This window comes from Hoplias malabaricus, chromosome Y (genome assembly GCF_029633855.1).
Source record: "Hoplias malabaricus isolate fHopMal1 chromosome Y, fHopMal1.hap1, whole genome shotgun sequence".
In the NCBI taxonomy this organism is placed as follows: domain Eukaryota; kingdom Metazoa; phylum Chordata; class Actinopteri; order Characiformes; family Erythrinidae; genus Hoplias; species Hoplias malabaricus.
Genome location: NC_089820.1, coordinates 46,511,485 through 46,529,404, shown reverse-complemented (window position 1 = coordinate 46,529,404; position 17,920 = coordinate 46,511,485). Strand labels below are relative to the sequence as shown.

Here is a 17,920-nt window from a genome sequence, read left to right as displayed (position 1 = left end):
CACTGTATTAATAAATAAAATCATTTTTAAAATAAATGGTTTGGTTTTATGTTTAAAATTGTGTATATATATATATATATATATATATATATATATATATATATATATATATAATCTTTTTTACAAAACTGGAATGATATCAATTTCACGGACAGGAATTTGACCCTGGCCCTGGTCAAAATAAATGATGTAACACTATGTATGTACAATAACTAATTTGACTTACAATTAAATAATTTAATAGTTCCCCCACTGGCATAACGGAATTATGGGGAGAGGTTATTGAGTTATTTACGACATTAAGTCTAGCCCTGGACTAACATGCACAACTCAAAATTATTTTTAGTGCAAGCTCTGACTTTATCTTGAACAGAGAAACTGACCAATATTTTCTCTCTTTGACGCACTGGAAAACCTCATGAAAAGTGCCCAGTTGATTCTTGGAGGGACTTTCTGAATTTCTGTATTCATTTAAACAAATGAAATGTATGTTCAGCTGGATTGATATTAAATGACAGGTCGTGATAAAACTCCACTTTGTATTTTTAGCAAAGCATTTATGAAAGGGCGGCTGAAACATGGTAACAACAGTTGGATACAGTGTGATCTGTATGTCTACACCATGTTCGTGATAAAATGGCTTGCGTGTAAGTACAAGTTGGGTGGCTTAATAAACATCAATGTACTTTGTCAATAAAGATCAGGGAGCAGCCAAACAAGCCCAAGTCATGTCACTGCCTTGTGTGCACAAGGTCATGATCTTTCAGCTAAAGTGAAGTTTGCATCTGGCAGTGTAACTTTTGTATTTCTTCAGTCTGAGCAGTGCATGCATTTACCCCTACATTTTCTAGATTGCCAGTTTAGGGGTTTCAGATCCAACAAATGTTCCTTTATGATGCTGTGGTCCTTCTTGAACTCATTCACACTCATGACAGTTTCTTATTAACACGTCTTATTCAGATTTTATTGTTCTACATCGGCACCCAAACTTGAATGGAACCAGTCTTGTAGGTAGACTATATGTCATTAAATGAACACAGATGCCAAATATCAGTGGCTCTGGACCCACTGCGACCCTGAACTGGATAAGCGGTTACAGATAATGAATGAATAAATATATGTGTGGCATTTGAATGTGGAAATGCATTCTCTGGGTTGCTTTAGCACTAGTCGGCGCCTTTGAAGATTTGAAGTGGAGTGATTCATCATCACCGAAAGTGATGAAACAGTCATTCTACAATCTCAGTACTTGACCTCAGTAATGCTCTGAGTTGGCTGAATGATCTCATTCTTGTAGAAATGTTTATGCGTCTTGTCTAAAGGCTTTACAAATTAATAGAAGCTGCTACTGCCGCAAACAAGGAACAAACCTCTTACGAGAAGAGTGTAGAGAGTAGAAAAGTGAAGATTTGGCCACACACTGTACAGGTTTTCATTAATTAATTGAGATAGAAAATTACCTTCACACTGCCCTCTGTTTGTATCTCTTTCAATTCTGTGAGTCTGATACCTAAAAATAACCATGTTCCCGCCCTGCCTTTCACTGTGTAAACGCTCTATTGCTGTTCCAGTTTTTGATTTGTTAATGCACTTAAACATCGTTTATTTTACAGACCAAAGTAAAAATATATTCAAAGATTCTACTGAACAACTTGATTGAACTTTATTTAAAAAAAAAAAAAAAAAAACAATGGCAGTATATATCTCTAAAAGATATTACTTGGTGTCAATTGTGTGTTCACATGAGGGATATCGCCTTTTGCACCTTTCATGGATAACAGTCTTGTCTTTGGCAAAGAGTTCTTGGCATCAGATTTCCCTGAAAGTAAAGCTTGCAATCATCAGACTCCAGCATGTTTCCGCTATGTTTAGGACCATCTCCTTGTGTAATGGAGTTTCTGGTTGCATTTCTTGATGCAGTGGTCGACTGTGTTAGGTGACAACAATTTTCTGAATTAATCTTGAAGCTGTGTAGCTCTTTTTATAACAGTAACATGGCGCTTGGCAGTGCTGAGAGCCTTAAGGTCCTGCACATTCTATGGTGATTTGGGGCCTTGTCTAACATGGACTGATATTACTCTGGATTTCCTTATAACCTGATAACCTTTACACACTATAAGATACAGGAGATAGAGAAAGACCTAGATTCTTGAAAAACCGACAATGCACTCATGAAGCTTGGATGAAAGTGGTGAGGCATGACCTGTCTTTGAACCGAGCCTTTGGTAAGTGCTCATTTTATATCCCAGATTTTAGTGGAATATTTGAAAAGGGTGTAACGTTAATATTTTAATTACTTTGTGTTATAGAATATGTGCCAGTTATACATCAATGTTAGTTTGTGGTATTTCTGAAGAGAATATGCACAAATTAACTCAATGTGAGACATGCATTTTCTTGTGTTATGTAATAAATGTTGTGTGCTGCAGGTGGGTGATATTATATACATCAAACTACATACATTTCAGTAACAGGCCAAGAAATGTGTGGGAGACACGTTTCCATAAAGGGCAGTGTGGAGAATTTTGTAATTAAATAGAAATGACAATTTAAAGATATTAAAACATATCTGTTACTCTGATACTTACATCAGAGGAAATAAAAGCTATAAATATGTGGCATATGGTCAAACAATCCGCTCATCCAATATTTGAAGGGTATTCAAAAGGAAATTGAAGGGTATTAATAAGGGTTTTGTTCCCCTTTGTTGGGAAGGCTGTACTGGGTCTCAGTTATAGTGTTGTTGTTGTTTTTATTTCATAAAGTACCAAATGTTTGCAGTAGATCAGACGTGGTTTAGTACCTCTCATTTACTGTGGGACAATGCTGTTGTAATCCATTCTGAATGACGACTGCCTTAGTCACAATTTCACTCAAATCAAAAGGTCCGAATGGCAGCAAGGTGCTCTGAAACTTGCATATATCGTTAAGCATTAACGGTGCCTTCACAGATGTGTAGTAACCCATGCCATGTGCGCTAATTCCCCCTCATACCATCATGGGTTCTGAAATGTGTGCTTATAAAAAAAAAGGTGAGATCCCTCTCCACTTTAGCTTGGAGAACACAGCATCCCTGATTTCCTAAAGGAACATCAGATCTTGATGTGTTGGACCACATGACACCTTTCCACTTTATCTCAGTCCATTTTAAATTAGCTTGGGCCCAGAGAAGGTGGCAGCATTTCTGAATCTTGTTTATATATGGGTTCTTAATTACATTATAGAGTTTTAACTATTGTGAATGCAGAAATTAACTGTTCACATGAAGAGAACAAGAGTTATCAAACAGGGTGTATTCTAATTTAGCTCTTATCACAATCAGCTATAAATAATACAAATGGGGAAAAAATACAGATACAATATATGACATATGTTATATAGGTTATATATACATACAATAAAATGTATTTATTCCTTTTCTGTAAGCGCTTATCCAATTCAGGGTTGTGGTGGGTCCGGAGTCTACCTAGAATCACTGGGTGCAAGGCAGCAACAACCTGGAAGGGGTGCCAGTCCTCACACCTACCTATGTCTGCACACTCACAGCTAGGGACACTTTCAAATCACTAATATACCTACCAACATGTGTTTTTTGGACCATGGGAAGAAACCGGAGCACCTGGAGGAAACCCACGTGGATACAGGAAGAACACACCAAACTCCTCACAACTCCTGGAGCTGTGTGACAGCAACACTACCCATTGCGTCACCAAGCCGACCCGTATAGCAAAAATATGAAACAAAAATGTACTGAATATTGTAATATACAGATTGTAATAAATATGTGATAGGTGCAGTAAGTTAAGTAAATGTTACAGATTATTTACAAGGGTACAGTAACTACAGTGATGTCCTGTCCGAACAGGACCGACTGCTTTCCATGGGTTCACCCTGTGTAGTGCTGAACACATCCATGCCACCAGAGGGGCTGGAGACCACAGCAAGCCAATAATGTCTCTTGCTTATGGAATTTCTCCAGATTCTCTGAAACTTAATGAGTAAAGAAATCCCTACGTTCTTAAATATCTTAAGTTATATACTCACAGTCTTTCTCAGGAGTGGTGAACACCTTCTCACCTTTACATCTGAAAGACTTGCACTCAGTGATTCTCATTTTAATCCCAATAATGTCACTGACCTGTTGCGAATTTATTTATTTATTTTGGAGCATAACATAATTTTACTTTTTTTTCGTGTCAATATTGTTTTTATATTTTTTAAAATTAAAATGTAAGAGCCCACATTTGAAGTGTTGTCTTTGTAATGTTTTCATTAAATATTAAGTCATTTGTACATCATTACCTTGCTAATATATTTTGAGCAGCATCCAAACGTTTTTGGAAATGGGGTGTAAACTAAGTGCACTTACAGAGGTTGGACAATGAAACTGAAACCCCTGTCATTTTAGTGTGGGAGGTTTCATGGCTAAATTGGAGCAGCCTGGTGGCCAATCTTCATTAATTGCACATTGCACCAGTAAGACCATGTGCATCCAATGGTTCAAACACTGTGTCCTGAAGGCGGTGCTGTGTATCAGGACGACAATGCACCAATACACACAGCAAGACTGGTGAAAGATCGGTTTGATGAACATGAACGTGAAGTTGAACATCTCCCATGGCCTGCACAGTCACCAGATCTAAATATTATTGAGCCACTTTGGGGTGTTTTGGAGGAGCGAGTCAGGAAACGTTTTCCTCCACCAGCATCACGTAGTGACCTGGCCACTATCCTGCAAGAAGAATGGCTTAAAATCCCTCTGACCACTGTGCAGGACTTGTTTATGTCATTCCCAAAATGAATTGACGCTGTATTGGCCGCAAAAGGAGGCCCTACACCATACTAATAAATTATTGTGGTCTAAAACCAGGGGTTTCAGTTTCATTGTCCAACCCCTGCGTATGGTCAGTGGACCTGAAAAATGTACAATGACTATAGAAATAAGGTCATTTTAATATCCTGGGAGATCAGTGCATATTTCCATTCAAACACATCAAAGTATAAGCAGAATATGGAAGGGACAGTGCCTTGTGACAGAAAATCTCGTCACTCTTTGCTAAACACACACTGAGATTACATCAGCCACTGGGTATTTTCTGAATCCTGTGAACTCCAGAAGTCCCAGTTTGTCGTCTACTCTGCAGTTCAGCAGCAGGTGGCGCCAGCAGGCTTTCATAGACTATTACATACGATGTGAACCATCTGCAGTCTGACACATAATTACAGAACATTTTTCCTTTAATTGTCAAAATGTGGCACATTGTCGACCTGATTCCTTGCTATTTTTGTGCTGAACATTGGGCGAGATTCCCATTCTGGTATTTCAGATTAAGTCAGATTTAACAGCTTAGAAATGGGCAGCAAAACATAGACTACAGGTGATTGAGGATTGATTCAATTTACTGAACCGACTCCTGCGCTGTCTACAATTAATAAAAGATGCGATTAAATGATTCACTAATTCACAATCAGTTCAGGTACTGGGCAGTGGAGCATTGGACCTGTGTGGGTTTGAGTGGTGTTTTCCTTTGGGTAATCATCCATACCTTACCTCATCACTGTTCTCATAGCTGGAGGGGGGGGGGGGGGTACTTCTCCACAATGAAGGGCTCGTCTGATGTACATTAAAATGAAAATCTTAATTCAAAACCATTATAAAACGGTATCGCGAGCATCAGACGAATTATTCATTAACAATTCACGTCACACCTTAACGTGATGTGGAGTTTAGAAGCCTTAAACTCTTCAGACTTCTGGTTCCTATCACCTTCACTGTAACCGTTAAGACACCACATTTTTCAGCATGGAGTAATTCGCAACAAACCATCCTTATGGGTCATTTGAAATGTTCATCATTCGACATCAGCAGTACCTCACTAATGTGTATGTGACTGAAAGGCATCAGATCTTCACAACTGTGTTCTAGTGTAAAACCTAAAGCTGTTACTGTGGCAGAGGAGAAATAGTTTCCCTACTGATTCAACTGATTGAAGAAGGCATGATTAATGGGAGATATCTAAAATTCAGGATGCTTCTCAACGATGGGAACCTGCAGTTCCCAGCACGTAAGTAGCCTATGTACTGCTGCAATAGCATGGGGTGGCCGGTAGAGGTCGCCCATGTGCGTGTGCTTCTTTCCCACTCCGTCCTGCCACAGCGTGTGTGTTTGATATTGTGTGTGTGTGTATGTTTCACCCACGTTGTGAGGACCAGTATCTGTTTATGGTCGCACACTGTAGGGAATTGTATTTATTGTCCCCACAATGTAAATCATTAAAGGTGAAGACGTGTAAAGGTTAGAGTAAGTTTAGGACAAAGGTAATGTCAATGTTTGTATTAGCTATTAGTACTTATCCATAAGGTTAAGTCTCCTGGAAATAAATGGAAGTCAATAAAAAGTCCCCACAATGCGTAGAAACAAAGTCTGTGTGTGTGTGTGTGCGCGCGCGCTACACACTCCAGCACCTGGAGCAGCATCACTGCAACGACTCTCCACTTTCACTTCATTCATCTCCGCGCTGAGCTCCTTTCACTCCGCGGCGCTTCTTCCCTCTCTCCGAGGTTTCCTCCTCCGTCTCGCCCGGGTTCCCTGCTCTCTCTGACCGCGCTGAGGAGGCGCGACGCCCGGAGACGGATTCTGACGGATGTAGGTGGATGTTTTAATGGATTTTATCTCGTTTCCTCGAAGTAGGGGACGACGCTTCTCGGTGTTTACGCTTCCTCGGCCATTTCTCACCTGAAGAGGAAAGAAGAGACTGCCGGTGGGACCTCTGGGAAAAGCGGAGAGGAGAGTTTGGAGGGGCGTGTTGTCCTCTCGTCTCTGCGGGTTAAAGGCAGCTCCCTCAGGGATGGTAGCGGTAACTGTGTACGGTCAGTCTTGATGTCCTCCGGGGGCTGAAACGCGGGAAAACAGAGCCTCCTCTCCCTCTCTCTATCTCCTCGTCACAGAAGTTTTGAGTGTGTGTTTCCGTTTGTTTTTCGTGATGCCCGTGGGCTCGGTGTGTGTCCGGAGGAGCCGCTCGGTGAGCCCCGCGGCTCTGTCCCGCAGTTTGTCCCGGCTGAGGGAGCTGAGGACGCGCACTCGCCTCCTGCTGTCGCTCGGCGTGGCTCAGATGGTCGTGGGGAGCCTCATCCTCGCCGTGAGCTTCGCCGCTTTAGCGCTCACCACCTCACCCCGGGTCCGCCACTCCTGCCCCTTCTGGGCCGGCTTCTCGGTGAGTTCAACCTCTTCTGGAAATTACAAGCCACTCTTCGCTCCCACGTTGGGAAAACACTGTGTGTACTTTATTCAGACCGAGGGCCGAGTTAAACTACAACTGGCCACACACTTACTGATAAAACAGCAATGAAAAGAGGCTCATTTTCATTTGTTTTACACGAGTCGTGTGCTAAACTCTGGGTACTCTAATGGGGGTCAACACACAACAGGTCCGTTTTTATCCTAGGCTTTTTCCACTGTGTTAAATCGAGTACGTAAACAGTAGTGGATGTGTGCTCATCTTCGTTTAGAAAGCAGAGCAGTGCCCAACCGTTATTAAACCCAACACTGTTCCTACCTAAAGAGAGTAACCGAAAGGCTGAGAGGTGGAGCGCTGCTGTGACACACTCGAATCTATTCATTTAAAGCACAGTTTGGCTCAGTGTAATGTGTGTGAAGGGAAGGTGGGTGTGTGGGGGCTTTATTTTTGCCTTTTTCTCGCCACATGAATGAGTGCTTTGCCCTTTCCCTGCTTTCTGTGCCTGAGGCTTACTGCAGACTCAGCAGCTCTGAGAGAGAGAGAGAGAGAGAGAGAGAGAGAGCACGTGCTGCTGTAACGTTGGCGCCTTCTGACAGTTCGGATTAGCATTAGCACACTTGTACATATCTGCTAGCTGATAGACTCATTTGTCCCTTCTGGATGAATTATTTGAATCATTTAAATTTGTTTTTTCAGTGTCCAGAAACTTGTTTTTTTTTAACCATTTACCCCTGAGCAGTTAATCTGGAACTTTCATAGGTATGAGGTTAAATGCGGTTTTGTGTTAGAAGTGTGTTTTTTCTGTTTTGAGCCATAGTTTTCTTATTAAACCAGGAAAAAGAGCATTTACTTTACTATGGGGAAGGTATTAGATTACTGTCATTATTTCAAATCTCAGATTTTCAGAATTCTGAAGCAAGACACTGTCCTCACATGCTCTCTATGTCTGTCTGGACCTTGTTCACACTAGACCGTGACAGACTACCATCATTTCACATGAGCGCTGATGATTTTGTAGCCATTATTTGGTGGCAGACGGCAAGAAACAGTGCTACAGTGACAAACAAACTTAAGCCCTTTTCCACAAAAAAAACTCTGTTTTTTGAACCTGTTCTGTTCAAGATTCTTGGAACCTTGCTGTTATCCACCAGTTTAGAAGGGAACCAGGGAAACGTGATCTGTGTCATAAGTAGCTGTGGTTGAATTCACATAGAATTAGGACAGAGTCATGGTTTAACCAGTGCATCCATATATATATATATATATATATATATATATATAAACACACTGTAACTAACCTGTCCATCTTCATGGAGCTATAACCCTTTATTTGAGGCTCAGTGCTCTTTCTAGAGCTTCTTTAGTTCGACATGAACATGGATGTGGTCACAGTGTGCTTTTGGGCTGTGGTAGGAAACCCATGCAGACACAGGGAGAGCACATTAAATTCCTCACAGACAACCCAAGGCAGAGTTCGACCCCACAGCCTCACGGGCCTAGAGCTTTGTGACAGCCACACTATCTAAAGTGCAACTGTGCTGCTCTAAATGCTCATTCACAACAAGCAAATTAATACAGGTGCTCCTCGATAAAGTAGAATATCATCTAAAAAGTTAATTTATTTCAGTAATTCAATTCAAAAAGTGAAACTCATCTATTATATATATTCATTACAAATAGATTGATCAATTTCAGGTGTTTATTTCTTTTAATGTTGATGATTAAGGCTTACAGCCAATGAAAACCCAAAAGTCTCAGAAATCTCAGAAAATTAGAATATTCTCTAAAACCAATTTAAAGTTTATTTTTAATACAGAAATGCTGGTCTAGTGAAAAGTATGTACAGTATAAGCACTCAATACTTGGTCAGGGCTCCTTTTGCATGAATTACTGCATCAATGCAGTGTGGCATGGAGGCAATCAGCCTTTGGGACTGCTGAGATGTTATGGAAGCTCAGATTGTTTGATAGCAGCCTTCAGCTTGTCTGCATTGTTGGTTCTGGTGTCTCATCTTCCTCTTGACAATGCCCCATAGATTTTTTTTTTATTATAGGTTTTTTTTTATTTCAGGCAAGTTTTTTGGCCAATCAGGCACTGTGATACTGTGATTATTAAACCAGGTGTTGGTAATTTTGACAGTGTGAATATGTGCCAAGTCCTGTTGGAAAATGAAATCCACATCTCCATAAAGCTTGTCAGCAGAGGTAAGAATGAAGTGATCTAAAATATCCTGGTAGACTCTAGACTTGATATAACACAGTGACTTGATATAACACACCAACTCCAGCAGATGACATGGCTCCCCAAACCATCACTGATTGTGGAAACTTCACATTAGACTCAAGCAGTTTGGATCATGTGCCTCTCCACCCTTCCTCCAGACTCTGGGACCTTGATTTCCAAATGAAATGCAAAATTTACTTTCATCTGAAAACTTTCATCTTTGGACACTGAGCAACAGTCCAGTCCTTTTCCTCCTTGGCCCAGGTAAGACACTTCTCCCATTGTCTCTGGGCCATGAGTGGCTTGACACAAGGAATGCGACAGTTGTGGCCCATGTCCTGGATACGTCTTTGTGTGGTGACTTTTGAAGCACTGACTCCAGCAGCAGTCCACTCCTTGTGAATCTCCTCCAAACTTTTGAATGGCCTTTTCTTGACAAATCTTTTATGGCTGTGGTTATCCCTGTTGCCTGTGCACCTTTTTCTCCCACACTTTTTCCTTCCACTCAACTTTCCATTAATATACTTGGATACAGCAGGAGGGCTGCCTTCTGGACATCTGTCAAGTCAGCAGTCTTCTCCAAGATAATGTAGCCTGCCGAACCAGACTAAGGGACCATTTTAAAGGCTTAGGAATCTGATTTCTGATTTTCTGAGATAACGACTTTTGGGTTTTCATTGTCTGTAAGCAACATAATCATCAACATAAGAAATAAATGCTTTAGATAGATGTTTGTAATGAATCAATATAATATATAAGTTTGACATTTTTAATTAAATTACTGAAATAAATTTACTTTTTGATGATATTCTAATTTATTATGCACCTGTATTTGAAGCCTCTGCACTATTTGAGCCAGCCTTAAATCATTACAAAATATTTTCTCAAAAACAGGTCTTGAAACAAATAAACAAATAGTCTACCTGTCTGTCTGTTATGTGATTGGTCAGTCCAGTAATTCCTGAGTGTGTTTCTTACATGCTGTCATTAGATCTTGAAATGGTGAGCATCTAAAGCAGAGACAGTATGTAGACAACTGTCCTCTGTGCCCTATTGTTTTAAATGAATGATGCTAGTGTATGAATACTGGTAGTGAGTCACTTTACTGGTAAATAATTCATGACCATTGGGAAACCTCATGCTATTGCCTAATAGACTACAAAAAATTTGGCACGATTTTGTCGTATCTGGCAAATTTCCAGTGTCGGAACTGAATAGGAGCTTCAGGAATGAGTAACTGTCGTGTAGTGTGACATAATCAAAGATCAGCGATCTGGCGTCTTGGACGAACCACGATGAGGAGTCAAGCATGTTAGAATTTTTTGGATCTTTTCACCTAGTCTGACCAGTAGGAGGACAGAGCACTGTCTGGCACGCATATCTAAACACAGAGAAGTAAAACAGGGAGGCTGCTGCTGCAGCTGTCAGGTGGAAAAAAAAACTGAAGGAATGCACTTGACATGTTAACACATTACCTCAAGTTCTCTTTACAGGACAGACAGTGTATACTCTCCTCCTCAAAACACACAGGAACTGGTCCACAACTGTGTTTTCTTCTTCTTCTTTTTGGAACACCAAACCACCAGCAGCACACACAGCGCTTCTATAGCCGTGATTGACAGGTGCTTGACCTGCCTCCCCGAGAAACTCTGAACTCACGCAATGACCCGAACGATGAATGGTCCATGCCAAACGTGCAGTGTTGCCAGTCTCCTGACCAAGACACGGCATGGATTTTTAATGCTAATCTGACATAGTGATTGTCGTGAAAGACAAAAATATCATGTAGTCTGATCCAGACATAAGTAAGTTGTCATAGAGTCGTCATTGAATCGTGCAGTCTTTGTTACACACAACAAACCGTTGTTCACCTGTTACAGCATTATATATCCAAAGCCATCTCCATAAACTGTTTATAACTATGGTTTTGGGTGTGGATTTCCCAAAGCCAGACTCAACTAAACCCCTACATGAGTCAACCTTGGGCATTGCAGTCCAAGACTAAATTGCTTCTATCAGGCAAGGTAACAACCTCAAAGGTTTCAGATTAAGGGCGACAAAATAAGTTTTATAAATTTGACTAGAACAAACACTTTAAACCTATTTTAATTTCATTTATAGAGTACGATACTTATAAATGACACAGGAACCCTTTTAAGAGTAAATAACCTCTTCTTAATGTACAGGCTGTAGGAATAAATCTCCACACAAAATACGTTTACATTATGTAATCGTACATAATCTCTCTATCATTGCAAGTCCTTTCAAACTTGCAAAATGGTGCACACTCATATATCCCTTTTTAAACACTCATAAATCCACATTTATCCCTCTTTTTGGGTGTTCTGTGCTGTTTTGATGCTTGTAGGCCACTTGATGGAACATTTATGGTTTTAAAGATCTTGGCTTGGAGACTACCCATGGTGTTTGGCCCTTTTTCTGGAGCCATGACCCAGATCAACATCTGTTATATCCAGGGGGTTGCTGAAAAGAAAGCAGAGGTCTAAAAGGGTGGAGATGGAGTTGTGTAAAAATGTTGATTTGAAGGCCATCGTAATGGACCCTGCACTTGTGAATAGATCATGTGTGAATGTGTGTAGATGATTACTGTGTCCTAGTAACTGCACTTTTGTCTGAGTGGGTAAAGGTCCAGTCTCACTCTGAGTGAACTTCTACCACAAATAGCACTGATGGAAACCTATTTACTGTGTTTCTGATTCATCTGTTAAGAGTCTTGTACAGCAGCTGAGCAAATGTTCAGGTATAAACTAGAAAACACTGTTTATATGTTTACTCATCTTGACTGTCCCACCACATTTAGGAGATGAATGTCATTGGCTGGTTGCCTGCACGGCATCTGTGCCGCCATCCTGGTTTTGGCACGCTGTAATAAAACAGAGAGTCGATGTCATGGAGGGGTGAGGGTCCCTAAGCAGCCGTGGGGCTTTGCAAGTATAAAACTACTATTGGCACAGACTAAGTCCCAGCGTGGCTCAACCAAATCTAATATGATTGAGGCCCCACTCCATGTGGCCTTATCGATGCCTGAGCCCCAGCACTTAGAGGCTCAAGCCGCTTTCTATATCCCTCAGCTATTTTTCCAAACTGTTAACTGTCGTTCTCTCTTTTTCACCACACATTACGGCACCCTGTTTCTGTCGGCTTACTCTTTCATAGGGAACGTTCTTGTAGCGCCAATCTTTTGAGTATCTTAACTGGTACAGCCATCATTTTGTAACAAGAAGTAAATGTCTTTATACCCTGGCAATGACAAATGCACCATAACCATTTCTGTACACCTGCAAACTTCAAATATGCATCACCTCCTGTGCTTTTGAAGTAATTGTAATCATACACAGGATAAGATGTCAAATATCCTATGCCAATCCATTAGGGCCTCTTCCTACCTGCACCGACAACATTTCTGTTATCACCTATTGTTTAACTCCTACACATCACCGCTAAGTGTGCTGTAGCTATTTGTGAAGTGTATAAATGAACAGTTCTAAACCTGTTTTGGAACTTTTTTCTGTGAAATCTATGTCTGTGAAAGTTTTCATGGTTTTGTCATTGAATTTAAAACACAATCATTCTTTCAAACCTCACCATTTACTAATTCAATTATTGGTTTTCAACAGTAAAAACATATAAATAAATAAACAAGTTGGCATTGTTGCCTAAGGAGGCGAGGTCAACTCAGCACTTGTAGGCAAACTGTTCTTTTGTGGAAGAGATAATTCAGAACTGCCTTTACACAGGCTCAAAGCAGCCCACAGCGCAGTGCTTAAAGCAAACACAAAAATCCAGGGGGTAACAAAATTGGAAAGACATACAAGGACAGTGGATTACCACAAAACAAGAAACTACCACTATTGTGCACAACTTTACAGACATAACCACAAGCAAACTAAATAAACAACCACAATTACTCCTTTAACTCATCAACATACGCAGAGCGCAATACTATATTTTTGCTGTTTGCTGTTGTACCCAACATTGTTTCTAAACTGTAAGTAATGGTAACTTACATGGGCTTCATGGGTGTGCAGCAGGTAGTGTCGCAGTCACACAGCTCCAGGGACCTGGAGGTTGTGGGTTCGATTCCCGCTCCGGGTGACTGTCTGTGAGGAGTTGGTGTGTTCTCCCTGTGTCTGCATGGGTTTTCTCCAGGTGCTCTGGTTTCCTCCCACAGTCCAAAAACACTCGTTGGTAGGTGGATTGGCAACTCGAAATTGTACGTAGGTGTGAGTGAATGTGAGTGTATCTGTGTTGCCCTGTGAAGGACTGGCGCCCCCTCCAGGGTGTATTCCTCGCCTTGCCCCCAGTGATTCCAGGTAGGCTCTGGACCCGCCGCGACCCTGAACTGGATAAGGGTTACAGATAATGAATGAATGAATGAATAAATTAATTTCTTAATGTAACGTAAAAGCAAATTTGGAGCATTTATTTGGGTCTTATATAACGTTTAAACTCTGTTATTTGCAACAATATCATCTGCTGTAACTGAAATGGGTTCAAAAATCATGGGACCATGCTTGTACCTTAAAAAATGCAACTGCAGATTTCTACAAAACCAATGCTTATCCTTCATGTCCCGGCACCTCCAACTGTCCCAGAAAGCCAGGGGAGAGAGTGTGAAACTCATCTGTGGGGTCCGATGTGAGGAGCAGTGGTGCGGGAAGTGCATTTTTGGGGCTTTAAAATTTCATGATGGCAGCAGTAAATATTTATGAGGCAACACTTCCATGATTTTCCCGCATAAATGGGTGGGGCCTTGCATCAATTGCATACAGATAGGGAGAACAGGAGGGATACAAGGGCAGGTCCATGGGGGAGAGGGGTTGGTGATGTCGTGTGTGTGTACGTTTGAAGATAACAGTCTGAAGGTCGGAGGTGAAAGAGCAAGTCTTGCGGCTGAGTAACCAGTGTACGTCTGGAAGGCCGTTGATAACACACCACTTGTGTTTAGGAGAAAGCCCCCCGCTTCAGTTATCTCGCCGACTGTTACATGTGTTTTATAGATTGTCATGTAAAATTTGGTTCATGGGCCGTGTCTGATTCTCTTTGTGCAGAGGGTATATTGAAGCAGGATTATAGTTCCGTGTGGCTTTGTAAGGACTTGTTTATATCCCTGCATTGCTCAGATTAGGGTCTGTGCCAGTGTTGTACACCTTCGAAAAACAGAACAAGGACTTAAATATGCTTCATTCAAATATGTTCATTTCCACATGAATAAGGGTCTTACATCAGCCCAGTTTTGTCTTCCAGTTTGTTTTTGGCAGTGGTTGAGTTGATGTAATATTTTATGTTCATGTGGAAATGAGGTCCATGCTTGAATTAAAGAAGTGATAAGTCTTTTTTTTCACCAGATAAAACTAACAATATTCATTCAATCATTCATTCATTTCGGTTACTGCTTCATTATGTTTAGAGTTGTGGGGGGACAGAGCCTACCTCTGGGCGCAAGGCAAGAACACAATTTGACAGGACAGCAGTGCACAGAGCATCACACACTCACACCTATGGACACTTCTGAATAACCAGTACACCTATTACATTTTTACAGTTTTTTTGTGTAAAATATACAATGAATTTTACATAGGGTAAAGAATTAAAATACTTTGCTGTCCCAGAATGAACCAGTTTTTGCTCCAAGGGGTCCCCTATTTAGGTTTAGTATATAATCTCTGAATTCAGGTCACTATAGAGTGTCACCGTAAGTGCTGTTACATTGTGTGAAAAATAACATGTCCACAGTAGGTGCATCTTATATAACAATCGTTATAAAACATGTCGGTGTCTCAGTGTCTCACAAGTCTGTGTCTCTTTAGGACTGGGATTTTCAATTAAAATTCAGTTAAGTTCAGTGGATAAAGCATTCTCACTTCCAAGGTCCAAACGGTTTGTGCTTCGTCTCGTAGTAGTGCTAGACACGGCTGCTTTTGAATAATGCTACATTTACACAACAAATAGACAACGGTTTAGAGCCTGCTGCCGTAAGAATTAACATAATCTACTAGGGTTAGGTTCACTCATCTATCTATCTTTGGATTGCTACATTTTTCTTATTTTGAAGTCTTCATTCTCTTCCACATTCCTCTTGATTTCTGTAATGAATAGTCCACATACAGCAAACAAACAATTTGATTGGCTCAGTTGAAGAAGCTATTGCTATATTACCAGGATTATTAATGTTGAATGTCGTGATTTCCTGAAAAAAATATATTAAAAAAATATTATATATATATAGTCATGAAAATTATAAACATTATTATTAATTCTCATTCATCATGGAACTAGATAAAACTGTCTCTCTGTCAAGGTCCAGACCAAGGTCCACCGTTTGTCGATGTCTGCTTAAAGTGAATTTGGTGCCTACTTTAAGCTCACAGGCATTTGAATACAATAAGCAGGCAGGAGGCATTAGCGGTGGTTTGCATAAGTAGCCCTGAGGTCAGTGAACCGGTGCAATAAACCCATGAACCTGGACGTCTTTGGGGAGGGAGCACACACATACGCACTCTAATGTGATAGAGCACCATGGCCAAAAATTTGTTGACAGCTCATCCCACGTCTCATCTGAAATGAAGGCCATTTAAAGAGTCAATCTCCTTCTTCTGCTCCAATGAAATGGCTTTACACTAGATGTTGGAACATCTTTGTGGAACTATGTTAGTATTCAGCCGCAGTTCGTTTTTTGGATAAACTGAACCACTCCAGCTCCAAAGGGACCTAAATGGTGCTCCATCACCCCAAAGAACACAGTTCTCAGTTCCACTGAGCTAGAGCACATTGCTGGGGGGCTTTATATTGTTCTAGCCAAAGCTTGGCATTGAGCCTTGTGCAGCTGCTCTTCTATAGAGAGTTTACACTCTGTGCGCACAGTTGAGAATGTGTCCACTGTAGGTGCATCCTGAAGTAACTTAATTCAATCAATATAAAACATGTCTGTAAATGTTTGGATGTATAGTGTCTCTGAGTGTAATTGTGCTGCAGACTTCCTGGTTTTGATACACTGTGTGTGTGTGTGTGTGGGTGTGTGTGTGAATAGAGGTAGTTCTTCTGAGCATTGTGCTGGAGCTGAGGGCTTTTTTCCCTCAAGCTGAAGCTTCACTCTACTGCTCAGAGCCTCAGGCTCCAGGCCAAATCCATACTCAAAGACCCGCTAGCCCACAACAAACACATGCTACTGAGCCACCACCAACTGTGCCTTCAGCGTATCTCAACCAAGAGGAGAGGGGCGCAGTGGACCGGGAAGGGTGTAGAGTAAAGAAAAGAAAGGAAATTACAATGTAACACAGAGGTACATGAAAGGAAGAGAAAGGAAAGGAAAGGAAGGGAGTATAATAACTAACAATGAAGGAAAATAAGGGCAGGAAAGAGAAAGAGCAGAACAACTGACAGGAAAGGGAAAGGACAAGAAAAGAATGGGATGTAGCAGACCAGAATGGAAACAAATAGAAAGAAATGACAGGAAAGGTGTAGAACAAGAAATGACAGGACAAGACTGGAAAGGGAATAGAAATTAATAGATGGAATATAAGACAGGAAAAGAAAGGACAGAAATGGAAAAGAGTTTAATAAGTGAAAGGAAAGGGATAGGAAATAGTTGTCGAGAGAGCATAATACCTAACAAGGTAGGAAAAGAAATGAAAGGAAAGGACAGGAAAGAGAAAGAGTAAAACAACTGACAGGAAAGGGAAGGAGAGGAAAAAGAAAGATAGTGTGTGTTTGTTCACTACCAAGGATGAGTTAAGCCCGGCATACACTGTGCGATTTTGAAAGTTGTATGCGTTGGTGACAGCTCACACTGCACGTTTGAATCGTTTGTCATGGACGGTCAACGCCTGCGATTTACATGCTCAAACTGTACGAACCGATTAATCCGATGCGACGTGGGTGCTTAGTGGAACTGTTCTGACTGCATACATTCTTACAATGGTCCAGACTGCTCTAAAACTCAAGCGCGCACACACACACACAGAGAGAGAAAGAGAGAGAGAGAGAGAGATGCCTATAAAAACAGCAAAACTTATTACTAGGCAACTTAAGAACTATACTTAAGATATACTTAACATAACTTAAGAATTATGGCTATTTTATGCCATAATTTGTCACGGGCATGCCTGTTGTCGTAGGAGGTTGATGATAGGTCATACAAGCTTGAATGCTGCTGCCAAAGCTCCATTAGCCTATCCTCCAAGTATTCCGTCCACAAAACGCATTTCCTTTGCGCCATTCTTGATACCCGCTGTAATATGGAGTAGATCTAAACTAGTTGTGACGTTGAGAAATTGGCTCGCAAGACTGCTCACACTGGGAGACAAGCGACCAAAATTTCTGACATGTCAGAAATCCATCCGATGGCCCGAATGATCAATCAGAGTTCGTTTGGGCAGTTAATCGGAGGTCGGACTGATCCTGAAATCCATATCAGGCTTAAAATCGGGCTAAAATCA

General features: G+C 41.0%; 1 protein-coding gene across 1 annotated transcript in view; it reads left to right on the top strand.

Annotated features, from left to right (window-relative positions):
- Positions 1 to 6,501: 6,501 nt before the first annotated feature.
- LOC136679212 (protein ENTREP2-like) overlaps positions 6,502 to 17,920 on the top strand; it is a 226,865-nt gene continuing 215,446 nt past the window's right edge. The window contains exon 1 of the mRNA XM_066657615.1: positions 6,502 to 7,214. Coding sequence (XP_066513712.1) covers positions 6,984 to 7,214 — 231 coding nt within the window. The 5' untranslated portion in view covers positions 6,502 to 6,983. The remainder of the gene's footprint in view (positions 7,215 to 17,920) is intronic.